The sequence below is a fragment of the Leptodactylus fuscus genome, chromosome 5 (genome assembly GCF_031893055.1).
Source record: "Leptodactylus fuscus isolate aLepFus1 chromosome 5, aLepFus1.hap2, whole genome shotgun sequence".
In the NCBI taxonomy this organism is placed as follows: domain Eukaryota; kingdom Metazoa; phylum Chordata; class Amphibia; order Anura; family Leptodactylidae; genus Leptodactylus; species Leptodactylus fuscus.
The window spans coordinates 188,392,721-188,415,273 of record NC_134269.1 but is presented as its reverse complement, the minus strand read 5'-3'; the positions used below and the strand labels follow the sequence as shown (position 1 = coordinate 188,415,273).

The 22,553-nt window shown below is 42.9% G+C and overlaps 1 protein-coding gene across 2 annotated transcripts; it reads right to left on the bottom strand.

Annotated features, from left to right (window-relative positions):
- Positions 1-4,266: 4,266 nt before the first annotated feature.
- Positions 4,267-19,643, bottom strand: FAXDC2 (fatty acid hydroxylase domain containing 2). Of its 2 annotated transcripts, XM_075276397.1 has the most exons (10): positions 19,552-19,627; positions 18,366-18,398; positions 15,302-15,346; positions 15,118-15,209; positions 12,530-12,633; positions 9,897-10,018; positions 8,917-9,122; positions 7,625-7,730; positions 6,281-6,447; positions 4,267-5,218 (listed from the first exon to the last, which is right to left on the bottom strand). In XM_075276397.1, the coding sequence occupies exons 3-10, from the start codon at positions 15,344-15,346 to the stop codon at positions 5,062-5,064; spliced, it is 999 nt and encodes a 332-aa protein (XP_075132498.1). In that variant the 5' UTR covers positions 18,366-18,398; positions 19,552-19,627; the 3' UTR covers positions 4,267-5,061. The 2 variants fall into 2 exon arrangements, with proteins under 2 accessions (XP_075132498.1, XP_075132499.1); XM_075276398.1 differs by lacking the exon at positions 18,366-18,398 and having other exon boundaries at positions 19,552-19,643.
- Positions 19,644-22,553: the final 2,910 nt, after the last annotated feature.

Sequence of the window (22,553 nt, the reverse complement as noted above, 5' to 3'; positions counted from 1 at the left end):
CCGACTTTTTAGGGAGCGCGCACACTACTGTGTTCTAGGCTTCACAACTGTTCTAGATTCTCAAGACATCAAAGACTTGGCTTCCGGAAACTTCTAATCAGGTTGTTCTGGCATTGTTCTAATCTCAAGTTGCCTCCCATACAATCATATGCCAACATCAAAATCCCATAGACATTCAAAAGATTTGTCTATATTTCATGCAAAGCTGCTTTCCCACAACATGGAATGCTACAAGTACATAATCTTGCCCGTTATACTCCAAGAAATCATTAAAGAACAGACAAATTTAAGACAAAAACACAAAAAAAAAAAAAAAATAAAAAAAAATGTAAAATACTTGAATGAGCGCTTGTATTATAACATTAATATTATTCAGAGTATCCATTCTTATTGCGTTATGATTTGCTTATAGCTGTGCTTTAGTCATGGTAATTTGTGGTAATTCTACTTTTTCCTTTTTAATACAAAAAAAAATGTATAAAAATAAAAACCTTAAAAGACCAAATTTATGTCTCTGGTAATTGATTTTTTGAAGCCTTTAGTTACCCTTTTGGGTTTTCTCATAGTATCCAGCAGTGATGTATGAATTGGATGGAGTGGTGAATGGGCATTAGCATTGAATCGCTGACCTAAACTTCCTTGAGATTTCCTGCAGCTACCACTAGGGGAGCTTAAAGGGGACTTGTCAGGTTGATATTGCATACTAACCACCCATAGGTCCTTATGGACTGGAGGTTCAGTGTCCCAAATAAAACAGCAGCAATGTCATCCACAACCGGATGAGTCTCACCAAACTCCATCTCTGGTTGTCTCAGCGCCTGCGCGGTTCAACCTGACTTCACACCTGGCGCATGCGCACTGTAGTTGCCATGTACTCCTCCAGATTCACTAAAGAACTGCCAGGAGTGCAGGAGCTGGGTCAGTATGAAGGATTTTTATATGTTTAACATAGTCACGGATGGTATTGCAATAGGTCTTTTTAGGACCCTAAACCCCCAGTCAATAAGTACGAGGGTGATCTAAGTGCCCTAAATCTCTCTGACCTCTTCTCTTTTTAAAAGGGAATTTTTCATCCCTTCCATCAACTCATTGCATCCTTCAATAGGCTCCACTCTGATTCCAGTGCAGTTGGAATTTTTTTTTCTCTTCCCCACCATCCCCCAATGATTTCTGTTATTTCAGCACAGTCCTACTTTGTACTACCAGGTGGGAAGTCCTAAGCTTGAGCTGAAAGACTAGGACCGCCCACTTGACAGCGGAGTGTGCAATTGTGCTGAAACTGATGGCAATTATTGCTCGGCAACGGTGGTGTAGAGGTGGTAACGGGTTCTTTATAATGTATATAATCCTTACATCTTTACATTTATAGGGATTAGTAAGAGGATAGTTGATAAGTTGATCACTGAAGGGGGGGGGGGGGTCTGCTGAGAACGGAGGTAATTGCAATGGTGGTCACACAGTCATGTTACCTTTTCATTCAGTAGGTGACATTGAAGGAGATGGCCAAGACCTTTTCCTTTATCAAACCTCGCCCATCACCACATACCATATTCTTGACCTTGTTTAAGGCATATACAGTATAAAAAAAAAAAAATGGTTGACGCACGTAAAGCAATGAGTGCATTAAATTATTGTAGCAGATGTCTACATACAATGTATTGGTATTTTTTGATCTTATAATTTGGGTTATGCCATAATTTGAAAACTGTCCTGGTGGTGAAGGGTTAAAGAGGACCTCCTAAGTGCCGTCTCCCCCCCCCCCACAGGTATTTATCCTGTAGATGTGTCATCAGTATCCGTTTTTATGGTATATGGTTTTATGGTATACATAGGAATGCACTTTTTGTAACACTGTTCACATTCTCTGGGGGAAATGCTGCAAATTTTTGTTTGCGTTATGGGGAAGGGGGCAAAAAAAAATAAAAAATCGAAGGATAATAATCATGGTATTACAGCAATACTCCATACATAAAGACACTTTAGTTGAATGAATTCTCCCCTCCCCCTCTGCGTACAGGCAGAATAGCTGTTCATGTTGATGGCGAGCTTGTTCATGTGTGGTGTGGCGGACCATTATCTGATGTGTATCTGATCTCAGAACTGGGGCTACACAGCAAGTTTGGCCACGACCACCAAAAATCACCATGTCAACATGTGAATCCTTCACTAATGTAAGTGAATGGTGTTACATTGCAACTTCGAGCACCGCTGCATCTTATTGTGACAGAAAGATGTAGATATGGCACCCTCAGAGTCATATTCACTAATGTTAGTTCTATCACACGACCAATGATTGTTGGTCAAGGGCATAGGTGTCCGATAGCTGGGTCCCCCAGTGATCAGGAAGATGGGGGACTAAAAGTTTCCTAAGGCCTCCTTGTGAATGGAGAGCCAGTGCTCGTGTAACTGCCCCTCCATTCACTTCTATGTGCTGCAACCATTACATTCCCTTCAGCTCCATTGAAGTGTATGGGAGCACTGGTCATGCAATTGCATTAGCATTCCATTCATAAGGAGGCTTTAGGGTGCATTCACACTGAGTAAACGCTAGCTTATTCTGAACGTAAAACACGTTCAGAATAAGCGGCGTCTAAAGCAGCTCCATTCATTTCTATGGGAGCCGGCATACGAGCGCTCCCCATAGAAATGAATGGGCTGCTTCTTTCACTCCGAGCAGTCCCATTGAAGTGAATGGGGAGTGCCGGCGTATACGCTCCGGCATGAGCAGAGCTTGCCGTATACGCCGGCACTCCCCATTCACTTCAATGGGACTGCTCGGAGTGAAAGAAGCAGCCCATTCATTTCTATGGAGAGCGCTCGTATCCCCGCTCCCATAGAAATGAATGGAGCTGCTTTAGACGCCGCTTATTCTGAACGTGTTTTACGTTCAGAATAAGCTAGTGTTTACTCAGTGTGAATGCACCCTTAGGGGGATTTTTTGGTCACTGGGGGACCCGGCGATCTGATACTGGATAAGGGCAATAAGTGGCCATAGTGGCTCAATACCTAGGTCTACCGTGTAGCACTTACATCTGATGGGAGGGTAGATGTAAGTTCACATGGTGGAAAGTGAAGAAATAGAGATGAGCGAGTAGTATTCGTTCGAATATCGAATACCATTATAGTCTATGGAAAAAACGGGAATGTTGTTCCGGTTTCCATGGAAACTAACATTCGACACATTGGATCCTCCAAGTTCAGGGAGGAGCATTGAATTCAATCGAATACTATTTGCTCGTCTCTATGAAGAAACCAACATCCACCTCATTTTCCAGCCTCAGCTCCCCATGGCGGAAAAACAGATTGAATGCGCCTGATGCAGGAGATATCTTTTCATTGTCCAGCTCCTATCTGACTCCCGCTGTATATATATTTATACAATTCTTGGGCAAAAATTGTGACAGATTGCGCTGTTTGAGTGGGCCCTAACATTCAGAAGACAGACGTGGAGATGTGTGTGTGTGGGGTTTTTTTTTTTTTTTGTGTGTGCGCCTATGCATGTATTTTTTATACAGTCTAAGGGTGAATTCACACTGAGTAAACGCTAGCTTATTCTGAACGTAAAACACATTCAGAATAAGCGGAGTCTAAAGCAGCTCCATTCATTTCGTGTACGCTCCGGCATGAGCAGAGCTTGCCGTATACGCCGGCACTCCCCATTCACTTCAATGGGACTGCACGGAGTGAAAGAAGCAGCCCATTCATTTCTATGGGGAGCGCTCGTATCCCCGCTCCCATAGAAATGAATGGAGCTGCTTTAGACGCCGCTTATTCTGAACGTGTTTTACGTTCAGAATAAGCTAGCGTTTACTCAGTGTGAATGCACCCTAAGACTGAGTGACTAAATCTAGCCTTCCATTGATACGAAAATGTCTGACTTTGGTTTATGCAGTAAAGACTTCTGGGAAAGTCGGACATGATGTTCAGGGTGCTTCCCATAGAGGGCGGCATAACACAGGCACGGTCTCCCTGTTTACATCTTGGGAGACAGATTTGCATATTCTTCCCATGGTCCCTTGCAGTGGAGCAACTATGGCTGTATAAGTTTCCAGACACCTGAAAAGGTGGTCTCTCCCTAAGGATGGACGTTATCCCCCATAATCTGACTTTGGTTGCTAATTCATACCCAAGCTCACAGAAGGAAGGGTGATTATGGTGTAGAAATAAAATTCAGACAAAGATGAAAAACCTCCATGAGCACTCGGTGCCTTAGAGATGTCCAGGAGGAATGGCGGCAGACTTCACATGTTCTATCATTTATAAAGTTTACTTATATTCCATTATAATGCACAGCATTCAGTCTTAGGTCTAAGCAGATTCTGATCGTTTTCCATTATTTACTTGTTGAATAAAAAAAAATATATTGCACACAATATATTCAATTATAAGGAATTGGAAATAATTTACCAAGAGAGGGTCAATAACCCAAATATAGCTTTAGGTTACATCACAAACCACATTTTTCAACTTTGAGGGTGTGATACATGACCAAAATGGTCTTGGCTAGGTTTCACACTAGCGCTTGGGGATGTCATTCCCAAAGAACGGCAACCCAACCGCAGATGTAAGCCTACATTCACACAAATGTCGGAAAACCTCATATAGGTCAAACTCTATTTTTGTCTGTTTTCTCAGATCCTTTCATACACTGTTATGTATGAGGGATCCATGAAAAATGGACATCCATCTTGCACGTCAGTCATGTGACTGTAGCCTCAGCCTGTGATACCTGCTCTGTCAGATCCTGGGAGTTGTAGTTGTACGTCCGCTTAGAGAGCTACATGTTGGAGACCACGTGTCTAAGGATCGCAATATTGGACACATTTATTTTGCTACTAAAGCCAGGTTCACACATACATGGTAGTGCTTGCTCTCTAAAGAAAGATACTTTTATTCTTGGTCTGGACTCGGCCTTACTACTGGAATAATGTAGCAAACGCTACTGAAGTGTGACCTGGACTAAAAGCCCGATCATAGGAAAATACTTTGGTATTATTGGACACACTTGCTCAAAGATCAATAATACATTTCTTAAGTCGGTATAGACAGTCCTCTAAGATGTTACTCTGTTCTCTTGGGAGGTTCAGGAATGCTTTGAGTCAGAGGGGTGAAGTTCAGTAGTAAGATGTGTCTGTCGTAGGCCTTGGTTTGCTTGAATATCAGATCAGTCCCGTGTAGTCGGTCAAAAACACCCAGTACTCCATAACATTGGTTAAATCTAGAAGAGAAACAATGGAGAGATGGGTAACGTGTACAAGAAGTTTGTCTCAACCTCCACATAAAGGCTACGTAAGGAATTATCAGGGGTTCTTCGTGACTTTGATGGCTCTTTCTTAGGATAAGCCATCAAAATTAGATCAAGGGTAGTCTAGTTCTCAGCATCCCCACCGATCAGCGGATTGATGGGTTTGCGGTGCTCTAGCAAGTGAGTATCCATTTCATTGTATGTTTGTGGCCTGGTACTACAGCTTACTTGAACAGGACTAAGATGCAGTACCTGGCACTGCCATTACATAATGGATAGAGCTGTGCTTTGTAAATGATGGAGGCAACATGGTGCTCAAAGCAGCGCTGCAGACTTGGTGATCAGCTGATTGGTTGGGGTTCCGGGTTTAATGATAGACTATCAATATCAAAATCCTGGTGAGACCATTTGGTTATGAAATAGTGGAAAATAATTTACCCAAGTGAAACTAGTTCTTGTCAACTCATTCAGTATTACCTGGGGAGGGGTAACTACAAGGCCCACAACAAAAATTTCAATACCTCCTTTAATTTTACCTCCAATAAGGTATAAACATACCATAGAGGCAGACCCTATGGCTACTTTGTGAGCCTTGCAGACAGCCTAAGTTGGGCTTTTATCCTTTATTCATATACTAGGGCATGTCGTACCTACAGTACTTTTTATGACACAAATACAAAAATGCTCACCACACCATTTTTGGGGAAGCCATTTATGTACTGAATACAATAACAGATATCCCCCAGATGTGGGAGATTTGCCATCTCTTTTGGGAGTTTGGGCAGTCACCCCTCATTTTGGGAGCCTCCTGGATGTTCTGGGAGAATTGACAAGTATGTCTTTATTAGGAAGGACCTGCCGCATACCAGTAACCCTGTGGATAAAGCTGCCCAGGCCAAGCTGTCTATAGTATTGGGACTAAATCCCATGATTACATATAGGGTTAACTAAGATTTGGTTCTGAAAAAAAGGGGATCATTCACTCCCCTCTCTCAATACAAATATAATTGTCAGTTCTTTGGATTTTTCACTTACTTGAGATGATGGAAGTCATGAAACTCTGGGGAAGGCAGGAAGGGCAGGTGGTAGCCGCAATGTGAGATGGTGGTGGTAACCAGGGCAATACAAAACCATAGCATGATGGTAGTTACATGGGATCCCATCAGCATTGGTCCCGCCATGGACGGTAACATGTTGGAAAGCTGCAGATTGAAAATAAAGAGCAAGTAAGTACCATTGTGTAGATAGGAGGCTGCACTATTGAAAGACTGATGGCAGCTTGTCCCATTGTTCTTTCTAACAGAGACAATCTTGTCATTGAGAGCTTTGTGTATTAGGCTTAGTTCACGTGGGTGGAGGGGGGGGGGGGCGTACGGGCGGATTTTGGCTATATTCTGACTCGGGAAGCTGCATCAGAATACGTCCAAAAACCGCCTGCTGCGACTTCCGACAGTTGTGGCACTCCGGTCCGGCATAGGCCCAAATGAATGGGCCTAGTCCAGAGCATGCTGCTGCGAGCAGACGCCGCAGCCGAATCAGCCGCGGATTCCGCCTGAAGAGATGGCAGCTCGCTTCTTTTTTTCCGCTAGCAGAAAAAAGAACGCTAGCGGTCTCCATAGACCACCATTATGAGGAGGCGGATTATGACATGGATTCCACGCCGTGAACGGACCCTTAAAATCAACATCAGTATTCCCACATATGCCACGCATAGCTGGTAAAAAGTCAATGGTGATGTGAATTTACACAAGGTAAGTAGTTCTGCCAGGACAACACTACATCTTATATTAACAAGACGACCAAGAATTGTTGTTTCAGAATTTCTCAGTAGTGCAGCCTTAGGCTTTGGGCCTCCATGTAGATTACAGTCTTTTATACTGTATTCCCTTACATATGCCTCCACTATGTATCACTCTATAGGTGTACAATTTCATACATCATCCTTAGGGTCTGAGGCTGAAATAAAACAATAACTAATACCACGTGGTATACTTTTTTTTGCTCCTTTCAGAATTTGTTTTGATAAATCCATCTCAATTTAATCGTGAAGATACCAAGCTCCAGTTATCTAGTGAAAAGAGTCAGTTGCTGAACTCAAGGCTCATGAAACATTACCAATTTTTTGAATCGTGCTACCTACACTGAATGAGATTGTCTTATAACAAAGCACAGGTCCATGTATTACATAGGCAAGAACTGATCCAAATGGTCTCCATGTAATACTACATTTCACCAGCAGTGGCCACTGCAGGGAAAATACCTAGCTGTCTATAACCTCCCTAGCAAACAGCCAATCACTTGATCGCCAACATAAAAGCTTCTGTCTGTGATGAGACAATTTTACAGGTAATAATTTCATTTGTTATAGCTTATACTTACAACATGCTCCACCGGATGAGCATACAGTGACACCACTCCTACAGGGGCAGTCCACTCATGGTGCTGTTTGTGGATATGTTTGTAAATGCTTGGGTGATGGAACAATCTGTACAACACACAAAAAAAAAAAATTGCTAATTTCTGCTCCTTCAAATATATTTCTATCCCCTCCCTGACAAAATACAAATCCATAATACGATCTAGGTTTACAATTCTGGGTTCATTATTTCTTATTATACAAGTTTTCTGTATAGACACAGATTTTAAAAAATACCATGATGGCTACCTGCTGCCACCACTAGAGGGAGCTCAGGAGCTTACTGCATACTGTTTATACATTAAAGTCTATAATAACGCAGTATGCGGTAAGCTCTTAAAGGGGTTCTCCAGGGGCCTTTAAATACTTACTCTGGAGCTTTTAGGCAGCAAACCCAGTAGAATTCCAACCCCGGGTCCCTCTGCCTCCTCTCTCCTTACCTGTGCTATTGGAACTGGCAGACTATAGTAAAGCCAACCCTCATAGCACAGGTAACTAGTGGTGAAAATGGAGAGGACGGAGGAGGCGGAGCAACCTGGGGGCCATGAGCTTGCTAGGATCATGTGACCCAGGGTCAGGACCAGCCCAGAACCCTTGGACTCAATGAAAGAAACTCTGGAGAATCTTTTTAAAGAGAACTTGCCCTTATGCTACGGGGTTTAGTGTCCCAAATCGCCCTGCTGTAAAGCCAAACTTACCCGCAATAAGAAGCTTTATATTCACCCCACTGCTGTACTCCTCATGCTGGAGCGGTCCTTCACTGAAGCCTGAGGAGTATAACTTGGCTTCAGTGTGCATGCACCATACCTCAAGTACATGCGTAGCGAAGCCAGGGTGTAAAGTGCTCGGCTTCACTGAAGAACTGCGCAGACGTCATCTCTAGGTAAGTAGAAAGTTTGAGGGGTTTTTTTGTTTTTAAATGCAGGCACGGATGGATTTCAAACAGGGTGATTTGGGACACTAAACCCCTGATCTATAAGGAAGGAGAGGTTTAGTGCCCCAAATTGATCTGACTGATTCTCTTTATGCTCCCTCTAGTGATGGCTACAGGCAGTCAACGTGATATTTTTTGCATCTATGTCCATGCAGAGAATATTTGGAGCTCTGTATCAGACAAAGAAATCTCCAAATGAATCAGCATGGAATATTGGATCTAAAAATGACACGGTGTGAAAAGGTGATCATTCACTTTAAGAGTACTGGGTTATATCACACACTGTTCCCCCATATTTATGTTTTTTCCTTATAGTTTTACCTGTGTGAATAATAGAAAAGGATTTCTTCTACCAGCACAAAAACCGAGAGCTCCAGTAAAACCCAGTGAAACGTGGGCAACTCTGTACCACAAGGGTTACCACGCCACTTCATGAATGGATACATGAGGAGGACCATAGGAAAGGAGAGGAAAATCTGGTTAAATAAGACAACCTTCACCGCATGTTTAAGCTTTTTTGGATCCACCTGCGAACATCAACCAGAATACAGATGCATTAAGATCATAATTCAGACTTATCAATACACTATAATAGTATATGCCAGTGACATCTCTACATTTGTCTTTTCAATTATGGGAACAATATGCAAATCTGTTTTCCAGGATGTAATTAGGAGAACAGTGCCTCTGTTTACTGCCTCTTAGATCAGCCCCCTTAGGGTGCATTCACACGGAGTAACGTGCCGCGTGATGTGGCTCTTATACGGCGTGTGTGACTTTGCGCGCCTCGATCGTATACGCCGCGTTATTTTGCGGCCACAAAATAACGCGGCGTATACGATCCAGTCACACACGCCGTATACGTGCCACATCACGAGGCATATTACTCTGTGTGAATGCACTCTTAACATCATGCATGAAGTCATGGGAATTCCTCAATACCTTTACACCAGTTTTCTGGTATAGATGGATGATATTGTGGCGCTATGTGTGCAACAAGCCTCGATCTGCACATTGCTTGCCACATTGTGCGAATGTGAGCATGGTGGAGATTGGACTGAGGAGGGGACGCCTCAGCCCGACAGGTTCACCATAGCTCATACCAGTTTTCTGGCGTGAGTTATAATGGAGATATACTGTAGGTCTGACTGATATCTCTCAGCACCTGCACCAATGGAGACCTTTATTAAGACTGGTGTACGATACGCCAGTCTTAATAAATCTGCTCCATAGTTTTTTTTTTAATTAAAAGCATAATTCCTACAGTAAGAAACAGAAGACATTTGGTTCTTAATACATACTGGATCATTCTTTCCAGGCTGAATTCTATACCGAGTTAGAAAGTTTGGTTTTCCAGTCAGATCAATCGCCATCAGGACTGCATTGTATGCCCAAAAGGATAGAGAGGGAATGATCATGGCCCCTGGACAAAAAGGTGAAAAACATCACGTCATGGAAAGATGACACAATAGAACTAAATAGACAATGTTGGTAAACATACTTGATGTTTGTGAGAGGTATAGGCAGGGGACCTACTGTAAAATCCCATACAAATTAGACAAACCCACTATGGGATCAAATGCGAATCGAGGGGGAAGGATGACTGGGCATGTTGGGTTTCAACATATCCAATCCTATTGTTCCCAAGGAAGATAAGCCACCGCAAGAAGTGTCTGTCAGCAGCTTATTCTCCTCTCCCTATTGAGCTGAGTATGCATATACACTCACCGGCCACTTTATTAGGTACACCTGTCCAACTGCTCGTTAACACTTAATTTCTAATCAGCCAATCACATGGCGGCAACTCAGTGCATTTAGGCATGTAGACATGGTCAAGACAATCTCCTGCAGTTCAAACCGAGCATCAGTATGGGGAAGAAAGGTGATTTGAGTGCCTTTGAACGTGGCATGGTTGTTGGTGCCAGAAGGGCTGGTCTGAATATTTCAGAAACTGCTGATCTACTGGGATTTTCACGCACAACCATCTCTAGGGTTTACAGAGAATGGTCCGAAAAAGAAAAAACATCCAGTGAGCGGCAGTTCTGTGGGCGGAAATGCGTTGTTGATGCCAGAGGTCAGAGGAGAATGGCCAGACTGGTTCGAGCTGATAGAAAGGCAACAGTGACTCAAATAGCCACCCGTTACAACCAAGGTAGCCAGAAGAGCATCTCTGAACGCACAGTACGTCGAACTTTGAGGCAGATGGGCTACAGCAGCAGAAGACCACACCGGGTGCCACTCCTTTCAGCTAAGAACAGGAAACTGAGGCTACAATTTGCACAAGCTCATCGAAATTGGACAATTGAAGATTGGAAAAACGTTGCCTGGTCTGATGAGTCTCGATTTCTGCTGCGACATTCGGATGGTAGGGTCAGAATTTGGCGTCAGCAACATGAAAGCATGGATCCATCCTGCCTTGTATCAACGGTTCAGGCTGGTGGTGGTGGTGTCATGGTGTGGGGAATATTTTCTTGGCACTCTTTGGGCCCCTTGGTACCAATTGAGCATCGTTGCAACGCCAAAGCCTACCTGAGTATTGTTGCTGACCATGTCCATCCCTTTATGACCACAATGTACCCAACATCTGATGGCTACTTTCAGCAGGATAATGCGCCATGTCATAAAGCTGGAATCATCTCAGACTGGTTTCTTGAACATGACAATGAGTTCACTGTACTCCAATGGCCTCCACAGTCACCAGATCTCAATCCAATAGAGCATCTTTGGGATGTGGTGGAACGGGAGATTCGCATCATGGATGTGCAGCCGACAAATCTGCGGCAACTGTGTGATGCCATCATGTCAATATGGACCAAAATCTCTGAGGAATGCTTCCAGCACCTTGTTGAATCTATGCCACGAAGAATTGAGGCAGTTCTGAAGGCAAAAGGGGGTCTAACCGGTTACTAGCATGGTGTACCTAATAAAGTGGCCGGTGAGTGTATATGGGAGAATCACAAGGAATAACTGCCAACCAAATGAGTCTTTAAACACCAGATATGGCCACCTTAAGTTTGTTGTCCATGGACCAATACTGTATACATCTGGAACCAGCCATAGGGACAGAGCAACGTTTTTAGAGTTAACCCATTTGTTTATTTTCCTGTTTGTTTTTGGGGGCCCAGACTAGCCGACCAGAGGATGCTATGCTTAACCCAGGTACTGATCCAATGATAAACCAAGGCTAAAACAGCCCATGACGTCCAACAAAGGAAAAACCAATCTGCTAATAGTTCAGACTTTTGGGTCATTTCCAAAGTTATCTATTAATCCATATTCATAGTATATACACTACATGGAAAAGCTACAAACATCATGGCATTTGTTTTAAATAAGTTATAATAGTGAATTTATTTTGCGGGTGGTACCTGTTGGCATAACTATATGGGGCAACCGGTCTGGAGGGTCCATCTGTCTTCCCCCACATTCTATGCACCTATTCTGATGCACAGGACAGAAAGGGCAACCCCTGGGGTTCCTTATATTGTCAAGGTGGCTACTGAGACTCCTGAGAAGCTAGTGTTAGTACCTGTAACCTCTGCCATGTTATAACAGGGCACAAAGTAGCTGCTTCTAGGAAAACACTAGTAATCTGGATTAAAATACCAGCAATGCCTATTATGCCTGGAATGTATATTAGCAGACAGTGGGGGATACTAGAGAAAGTCACAAGAAAGAGTGTTTTCCATTGTACAAGATACTATGTTTTAGCTGTATACCATTGCATTGGATAGCCTTGTATATTAGGCTACTCCATAGTGCAAAAAAGGTACACTGGGCATGTCTTTGACCTTCCTCAGGTATATGGAGCCCAATAGATATTCTAGTCCTATTTGGGGTATTAATAGAATCAAATATATAATACAATTACACAATACATTATAGTACATAAACACTTAGCATATGAAATAGCTGGCTATAATCTTAGACTCACCTAAACAGTATAAAGCCAATTCACTGCCCCCAAAATAGTTGTATAGCCTTCCCCATAGTGCTTGCCAAAAATCGCCAGATGCACCCCAAAAACGTTGTAGATGCCTACAGTGGAAGATCAGCAGAAGACAAAAGAGATGAAATAGGAACAATTCCAAAAAAAACTGCTGGTACTTGTAAAAAAAAAAAAAAAGGGTTTAAATGGGTTTCGGGCACATATCGTCTATACACAGGACAGGGGATAAGCATCTGATCGATTAGGGACCTGGTCATTAGGTCCCCCAGTGATCAGGGGGACAGTCCCGTTAAAGCTTCCTTGAGTAGTGCTCCATTAACTTCTGTGGGGTTGCTACACAAGCGCATTGGCACTCCATTGACAAGAGGAGCTTTTAATCCCCCATCCTCCCCATCACTGGGAAACCTGACGATCGAGCCCCCAGCAATCAGACACTAATCCTTTATCCTGTGGAAGGGGAAATAAGTGTCCTTAACAGTACAACCCCTTTAATATGAAGCTTCTGAGCCTCACTGCAAAACTGTAGGCCCCCTGTGGTTCTGAAGGGGCCATATTATCACTTCCAGGACTCCTCCTTCCTTTGAAGGAGCTGGTCATACCACATATGCATGGGATTAGATTTCCCTTTTCTTCATTCCCTTAATTTTGTTAGTCGACAAAAATAAACTATTAACCCTTCTATTTTTTAAAACATTTTTACTTCACAGCATTTTCCCACACCTGCCTAAAATTTTCGCACAGTACTGTATCTACCAGAAACATCTATCACACATGCATCACTGTGATAAACCTGGTGTGTCGCCTACCCAGTCTAGTTTTAAGCTAGTTTAACCCAGTAAAAATTGATACCGCAACTTTTTTTTAATGGTTTTGCCACAATTCTATAAACACAATAAAATCATAAAATATACATGCTGATACACCTTTAAATATAAAGCGTTAAAAATTTTATAAAACTTAAGAAAACCTCTCAACAAAAAGGACAGCGTTGCCGGTAAACCAGAATAGTCGGTCCTAAACAATCCATTATATAGCTATAAATGGGTGTATACCTATAGAAATGGGGGCAGGATCTAGGGGGTTAAGTAACATTGTGAAACAAAAAGCTATGATTTGAAATCTTTCAATTCCTGTTTTGCATATTTCATCTTTGCCGAATCTTTGGGTTGTCAGTCTGCGGTAACTGAAGGAGAACTAGAGTAAACTTGAGTCATAGGATCTTCTCGCCAGACTCCTAGAAACAACAAAGCTACCAAAGTTCCCCATTAACTCACTGAGCAATATACAGACTGATGTTATTCCGCCATATATGTCATATAAAATAAGAAAATAGATTAAAAGAAATTTGTTAAATGGTTCCCGGGGGGTGAAAGCAGAAGCCATCACATGTAGTTTACAAGTCTAGTAATTGGGATGGTGTAACCTATAATTTCCTAAGCATCACTTGATCGTAGTCAATGCCTTAGATTCATGAGGAATTGTGACATAATTAGCTGTCTCACTACAGTCTTCTTCCATGTCCCATTCATTCGGAGGGCTGAGTTCCCATCAAAGTTATTGCTAAGAACACAATGATTCTTCTACTGTAAATCTATTGACCTCCAACATTGTTCTGTCCCCTTTACTTCCAGCTCATTCCACGCTTTACAGACTTTGTGTTCCTCAAAAGCAAGAGACGGTTCTCTGCCTAAGGCAGAAATACCACCGAGGCTGCTGCGAGAGTTCAGAAGTTTAGTTGCACAGTCTACAATGCATTTTATTCAGTGAGTAGTTCAAGTCATCACTTCAATCTGTGTCAAAAATTGCCATAACTAAAATGGTCATCAATGGTTAGATAGGTCCCTCGAATATTATATCACCATGAAGAGCGATCAATGCTCCTTTTTACACTCATTTCCCTGGCTCCTGACTTTGGTAGCACTTGCACTGCCCTCATGTTGTTTCTGCATCATTTAGGTCCTGCGCCCAATGTTTCAAACATGACCTGCTCTAATGAAGAGTCTACACCATGTAGGTCCTGCACCCAATATTTCAAACATGACCTGCTCTAATGGAGAGTCTACACCATGTAGGTCCTGCGCCCAATGTTTCAAACACGACCTGCTCTAATGGAGAGTCTACACCATGTAGGTCCTGCGCCCAATGTTTCAAACATGACCTGCTCTAATGGAGAGTCTACACCATGTAGGTCCTGCGCCCAATGTTTCAAACATGACCTGCTCTAATGGAGAGTCTACACCATGTAGGTCCTGCGCCCAATGTTTCAAACATGACCTGCTCTAATGGAGAGTCTACACCATGTAGGTCCTGCACCAAATGTTTCAAACTTGCACTATGCTAATGTTGGTTCATTGCTATGTAGCTCCTGCATCCAATGTTTCAAACATGACCTGCTCTAATAGAAAGTATACACCATGTAGGTCCTGCACCCAATGTTTCAATATGTATCTTGCCCATCAGTGTGTGTCATCTCCTGATGCTTTCTTTAAAAATTATCAATGGGTACACATACTTACTTACTACATACCATATATAGATATAGATTTGCACTCTACAATCTCTTGTTTCCTTACCATGTGACTGTGTTCCTGAAAGCAGCAAAGGTAAGAAGCCCAGTACCCAATACAAAGGCGGTTTTCTTCACGGAGTCCCAAATGTGACCATCCTAGGGAGTGAGATAGATAATATTCATTGTTACTTAAATGAACACTATATCTGCAGTATTTGATCACTTTTGGAATGTATTACCCAACATACCTGGTGCCTGCGTTCTCGGAGGGCAGTGGGTTCATTTTTGCCCATCTGTAAAGAAGCAAGAACTCTCAAAGTTAAAACTACTGAGTCCCATCTTATCCCTAAGCCCCCTTATCAGAGGCTCAACTTGAACCCTCCAGGCCCCAATTCAAAAAATGTAATCAGGCCCCCAAATACCACACTATGTCCCAGGGGACACCAGCAATTCTCCTGTACCACTATGGGTCAGTCCAAACTTTGCTCCAAGCCAATGGATTACTTACTCAACAAATGGCTGAAAGTAATATGGCACCGTGGGCCAATAAAAGAGAAGAACACGTACAGTATACACGTGACAATTACCTTGAGTTATTATCCTTTCACCCACCCGACTTATCTCATGATAGAGAAGAAAAACACCAAGGACATAGATAAACATACTGGGAATATTTGTTATCTGTCATATAAACATGTCCTCATATAAATGACACTTTTCTTATCTGGAACTAATAAAAGTAAAAAAAAAAAAAAAAAAAAAGCTAATCTACATCAAAAACCATTATGGCATTACCATTATAGATGTTTATGAATCGGGAATATTGGGGCCCAACCACTGGGATCCTCACCGGTCCTGAGAATGACAGTGCCTAGTCCTCTCCCTTTGTTCGCAGAAAATAAATTACTGCCCAGAAAAGTGGAGTCTTTGGAAATGAAGACTGAGAGAATCTCCATTTTGTTCCTGGTTAAGGTGATAGCTTTAGGGCCTGACCCATGTCAGAGGTCATTTTGGGGGGATTGTGCCCATCCAAACGCTGTCTCCAGACTCTATAGTGAGAATCTTCTATTTGGAAGATTCACTGGTTCACTGCCAGTACAAGCTTGTAAGTATAGAAATATTTATGTTGTCAAGATGTATTGATACGTATTGTCTAGTGACCCCGTGTTGTTTCTCCAGTGTCCCTATGTTCTTCTTCCAGTGACCCCATGTTGTTTCTCCAATGACTCAATGTTCTTTCTCCAGTGACCCCGTGTTTTTTCTCAAGTGACTATATGTTCTTTCTCCAGTGAAGCTGCTTTCTTTCTCCAATTACCCCATTTTCTTTCTCTAGTGGCCCCATGTTCTTTCTCCAATTACCCCATTTTCTTTCTCCAGTGACCCCGTTTTCTTTTTCTAGTGACCCCATGTTCTTTCTCCAATTACCCCATTTTCTTTCTCTAGTGACCCCATGTTCTTTCTCCAGTGACCCCGTTTTCTTTCTCTAGTGACCCCATGTACTTTCTCCAATTACCCCATTTTCTTTCTCTAGTGACCCCATGTTCTTTCTCCAATTACCCCATTTTCTTTCTCTAGTGACCCCATGTTCTTTCTCCAGTGACCCAGTTTTCTTTCTCTAGTGACCCCATGTTCTTTCTCCAGTTACCCCATTTTCTTTCTCTAGTGACCCCATGTTCTTCCTCCAGTTACCCAGTGTTCTTTCTCCAGTGACCCTGTGTTATTTCTCCATTGACCCCGTATTCTTTCTCTAGTGACCCTGTGTCTTTTCTCCAGTGATTCAGTGTTCTTTCTCCAGTTACCCCATTTTCTTTCTCTAGTGACCCAGTGTCCTTTCTCCAGTGACCATGTGTTCTTTGTACAGTTTTCCTGACCCGCCACTCCATTCAAAGCCCCTGTACTTGTGATTGGTGGAGGTAATCCATTTGATAGGATGTAACTTTGTGTTACCCCAATACCACTTTAAATTTGTTCCCCTCTTTCCAGCTCTCTGATGTGTTCTTTTTTTTTTTTTTTTTTTTTTTTTAATAAACTGTTGCCCAAAACAGGACAGCCTAATGAAGATGTGGTCACATCAATCCTTAAGAGTAATGCTTTTGTCTCTAAACTCCACAACTTACAAATCTATACCAGCGCTTCAGAAACTATTGTAATAAACGATAAGAACATACATGAGACTCGGTATCTGGATTATATAGACTGACCGTATCGCACGTATTATTAGAACCGCTTATAAATAATTCATGTTTCCGCTGTACATGTAATTCCCAAAGAATTTCTCATCTAATCAATATACTGCAATGCAAACAAGTCCAATGTACAGTGGAGGAACAGTCAAAAAGTCCTGAAAGGGTAAACAGAACACGGCCATTCCCGGAAAAATATACATCCATACAATGTACGTAGCCTAACAACGCAAGACGAGAGCACAGGGTTTGTATGTACATGGACTAAAGGCGTATTCCTATCTTCAACATTTATGGCATATCATCAAGGCATAAACACTTGGCATATGTCCTCTGTCCACTGTTTTTAGCTCAGGAGTCTCTCTGTCTTGCCCTCCAGCCCATCCCTAAGAGTTTGGTCAGGGACATAGCTATAGGGGATGCATAGGTCACAATTACTACTAGGCCCTGGGTAAAAAATATGCAAATCTATTCTTCAGGATGTAAATAGAACAGTGCCTGTGTATGCTGCCCTCTAGGGACATCCCCCTTAACATCATGCATGACTCAATTAATAAGCCTACTAACATGATGCAGAGTTTATTGCCAAATTAGTATTTCTATTCCAAAAGGAACAGATTCCCCGCTATGGACAGCACTGTTTCAGTCTTTTGGACCTCCTCAGCATAGCGCAGGGATACTGATTTGGCAGAGTGAGAGACTATAGACCAGGGTCAGGGGATAATCATACACATCAGGGAGAGTGTGTGCCTACAGAGGCACTGTTCTCCTAATTACATCCTGGAGAATAGATTTGCATATTTTTTACCCATAATCCCTAGCGGAGCAGGAATGACTTGTAAGTCTCCGTATGCCTATGTAGGCACACACTCTCCCTAATGTGTACGATTGTCCCCTGACCCTACTAGGCCCTGGAGCATGAGGAGGCCCAAAGGATTCCCTACAACATAGGAAGATACCAGTGGTAAATGGGGCCCCAATACAGATTTTATGTGGGAGCCCAGGAGCTTCAATTGACACCTGTTCACATTAGCTCACTGAGTACAAAATAAAATAGGGGAACAAGGAGAAACATAGGGGCAGACAAGCACAAACACCATAGGGGTAGTAAAGATTTCTCCCTACTTACCTTGGTATTGATGGGGCTAACAGAAGTCAAGGGCTATGGAAAGCAGGAGAAACAGGAGTCAAATTGTTTTCCAGATCAGTAAGGGTCCCAACAGTACACCTACACATCAGCCATTTTTGGGTTACTCTATATATGTTGAAGATAGGGTTAACCCTGTAATGGTTACGTCCTTCTTTGCAATTACTTTATATTTCTTTTAATCTATGGAAAAATTAAATATAAGCAACATGAAAATAAAAATTTTCTGTTTTGCTTCTACAACTTCGCTGCGGATCTGTGTCTTCATGGTAACAGACAACAAGCAAATCTTGTGTAGTCTGATTCTCCAGTCATACAGGACTTCTTTCTATCTGTTACTTATTTCTTGCTAGCATATATTTGTAGGTTTTCAAGATAAAGATGGAAGAACAATGAAGGTAGTGTTCATAGCATTGCTGGAACAGAACCACAGAAGCGCCAACGACATGTGACTTTCATCTTAGGGGCTATTCACGTGACATTTTGATCAGTTTTGTGGATATAAAAATGGGAAAAAGTGGATGGAATCTGTTGACCATCCATGTACATAGGGGGTCACAATGTCATGGTTGACACTTGCGTCTGCCTTTTCCATTGTCCTGGTTCATTACATAATGAGCTATAATGGAATCCGTCAGGTGTCCGTTCTCTAAGACTGAAACCGCCAGACAAAAAAGTTGGACTTGGATCTGTAATCTATGGGCATACTGAGTGGCAAGTGTTCTGGATTTACATTGCACAGTTCGCATTGAATTCAGAGGACTGTCCATATAAAAGACTGACGTACCGAGTCCTCCAGAGTAAGAGATACTCTTTGTAGACACCCTCTATTCTGTATAATAGTTGATGGTCCTAAATGGGGAACTCTTCTTTATGCTTAAAATGAACTTTCTATCCTACTTAGATAACGTAGTAAAATCTCAGTTTGTCCGCTCCATGTACACCTCATAGCCAAGCTACAGATATAACAAGAATCCACATGCATTATATTCACGTGCATTCGAAGCCAAACCCTCGCATACAACCAATCCAGTAAGAATGGGGAAATACAGACAAATAACCCTATGTGTTCAGACGGTGCATTTCCTTCATTTTCCATTACAAGTCATGAGTTCTGATTTGTTAGAAGTTTAGTGGATTTGTCCCCCTCCCATTGTTGTGTCCTTACCCCTGCTTTCCCTGGCCGGTCTTCCTTGGTGTATGTTTCTAGGACAGGCAGACTGGCTTCTCCGCAGATCTTTATTGTTATTTCTTCTGACAGCCTTCCAAGCCTTGTCACAGTCTCCACCTACCCGTGATGCTGAGCCAAAGTGCATTGAGTTAGACTGGAGGATGTTACAACCTCTTAAAGGGACAGTGTCTTAGTTAACTGCATCATAGATATGAATATAGTTTTACCAAGTGCTGGATTTTCTGTCTGTTATATTGTATATTCTGTCTATTTGTAGCATTTTATGTTGAACTATGACTTGACACTTTTGACCCATATAGTTATTTGTAGTTTGTATTCATTGGGGCAGATGTATTAAGACTGGCATATCGTATGCCAGTCTTAATAGAGTGTCCAAGTGCAGGATCTTCATAAATCAGTTGGAAGACCCTGCACCAAGATGGAAATGCACACCAGTTATGAGTCTACGCCAGTGCTTGGAAACACTTAGCCAGTGGCGTAACTAGGAATGGCGGGTCCCCATGGTGAACTTTTGACATGCCCCCCCCCCCGACCGACACCAACGCTGAAGACCTCGACCAACCCCCTCCCACGCATTTCTGCGCATTCTATTATGCCCCATAGTGGCCCCTTAACACACAGTATTATCCCCAATAGTGGCCCCTCCATACAGTGTTATACCCCATAGTTCCCATACAGACAGTATTATGTCCCACTGTGGACACCCATAAACAATTATTATACTCTGGGGTCTTTTCAGACCCCAGAGTATAATAATCGGAGACCCGGGGGAATAAAAACATAAAAAACTACTGTTGCTTACCTGTCCCCCGGCTCCTACGCTGTCGGCCTCCGCTGCCTTCTGCGCTGCTGTCCTTGTTCAATGACGTCGGACGTCACATGACCCGGGACGCAGGCCGGGTTCATGTGACGTCAGAGATGTCAGGAAGGAGGCCTGGCAGGATCGTGGAGAGGTAAGTAACATGTTTTTTATGTTTCTTACCTCTCCCAATCCACCAATCATTATACTCGGGGGTCCGAAAAGACCCCCGAGTACAATGGTAGCTGCGGTAGCAGCTGTCACCGGGCCCCTAATGTCCCGGGCCCTGTGGCAGCTGCCTCCGCTGCTATGGCGGTAGTCACGCCACTGCCCTTAGCTTTCCATTCCATTATGAATCGGTCAAGCTGAGGCATCCCAGCTCCACCCCCCACCCCATTTGCACAATGTGACAAGCGTGGCACAGATCGTGGCTTGTGGCACACCTTTGAGGCATGAAAGGGCCTTGCGCCAAATTTGCACCACAATATCATTTCTATATGCCAAAAAACTGGTGTAGAGTGATGAATTCCCTCCTGTGTGTCTTTGATAAGGGTAAATTCACACAGTGGAATTTTGAGCTAATTTTGAGGCAGATTCTGTCCAGATTACGAAAAGCCTGAAGCAAGACGCCAAAAAAATAAGGACCTTGCTCAATATAGTTACAGATTGCATGACTGATTCAGAACCCGCAGATCCGACCGAGTCATCTGAGGCTAATTGGCAAATAAAAGCTGTGGCGGAAAGCCAGAGGGCCAGGAAGTGAAGAACAATTTTAGGCAAAAGTCTGCTTCAAATTCCTCTTCATTTTCCGATGTGTGAACATATCCTTATAATGGAAATCAGCTCTCCCTGAACTGACCTTCTGCTTGTAGGCACCAAACACACCACATAGACAAGGTAAAATATGGAAGGAGGGACAGAGCAATGGCCTCTGAGAAAACAAGAGGATGGGATTCAATCTTATAGTCCCTATAAACACTGCAATGTAATGAAATGGTTATACAGGATTAGAAAACATGGCTGTTATACAAGACACAATCTATGCGCAGACAACTGACACCCATGTTATGCTCTCCTTGGGACCCCTCTATTGGGGATAGCCACAAAAATCGGTTCTGCAACTAAAGGCTCTTCCAGGAATTACTCTGAAGGCTCATTATTAGGGGTATCAAACCCAAAGCAATAGGGGTAGGGGTAGGGGTATTAGGGGTAGGGGTGAGAATCTTGCCTAGGACAGCAGATGGAAATTGTGCCCCATACCCTTTTTAGGGAGTTTGGCATTTGGTACTGTCAGTGCCTCCTAAATTATATGGCTGGACCCACAACCATGTGCCATGAATACCGACTTACTGGACCTACTTCTTTCCCATCACCGTCCCTAAAATAACCACACTCACACCTTTATTGTAGATTAAGTGGGTAGGCCACAGCTTTATTGATCTTTCTTTAACAATGTAACCGTAACCAAACAAAATTTAACTAGAACTCGTTCCATGCCCCTAGTACACATCTGCTTTATCTCAGACCAGATCTTCTCCCTGTTCTCCTTCCTCTTCTACACGAAGGCCACTGTGGGAGGACAGCGGGCATGTGGGAGCGGCTTTCCAATCTTTTCTGGGGCATGGTATCACGCCAAGGTGGTGACGGCGAACTGTAACAAAAAAAAATAACAGATAAGGAAGGAGATAAGAATTGAGTAGTTGGGTTTTATAGCCTATCCTTTGGTTCTTGAAGATAAGCTACTGCCAGACATGTCTAATAGTGGTTTACTCCCTTAAAGAGAACTCATGCATACTTGCCCAAGTGTGTCTACAGCAGGGGGTAGGGAGAGATAGCCCAATTGGCTACCAGCTATCTGTGTTTGGCCGGCCTTAGGATTAGGGAACCTTAATTTGAATAAATCAGAGTATCAGAAATCCCAAACTGGGGATCGGTGTTGTTTTCCTTCTAACAGACACTCTCGTATTTAGGGGTGTGTCTCTTTTATTAGAATGTAACCCCTGTGTTGACATCCACTGCCTGTGCCAAATGCCAAGCCCCCATGATAATCCTTCCAAGCACAAGTTGCCCCCAGAACACAATGAATGCAGGGAAAAGGTCAGTGAATGTAACTCCAGACTAGAAGCACAAAGCAAAACTAGGGATTAAATGTGAAACTGCCATGAAGGCAGAATAACAC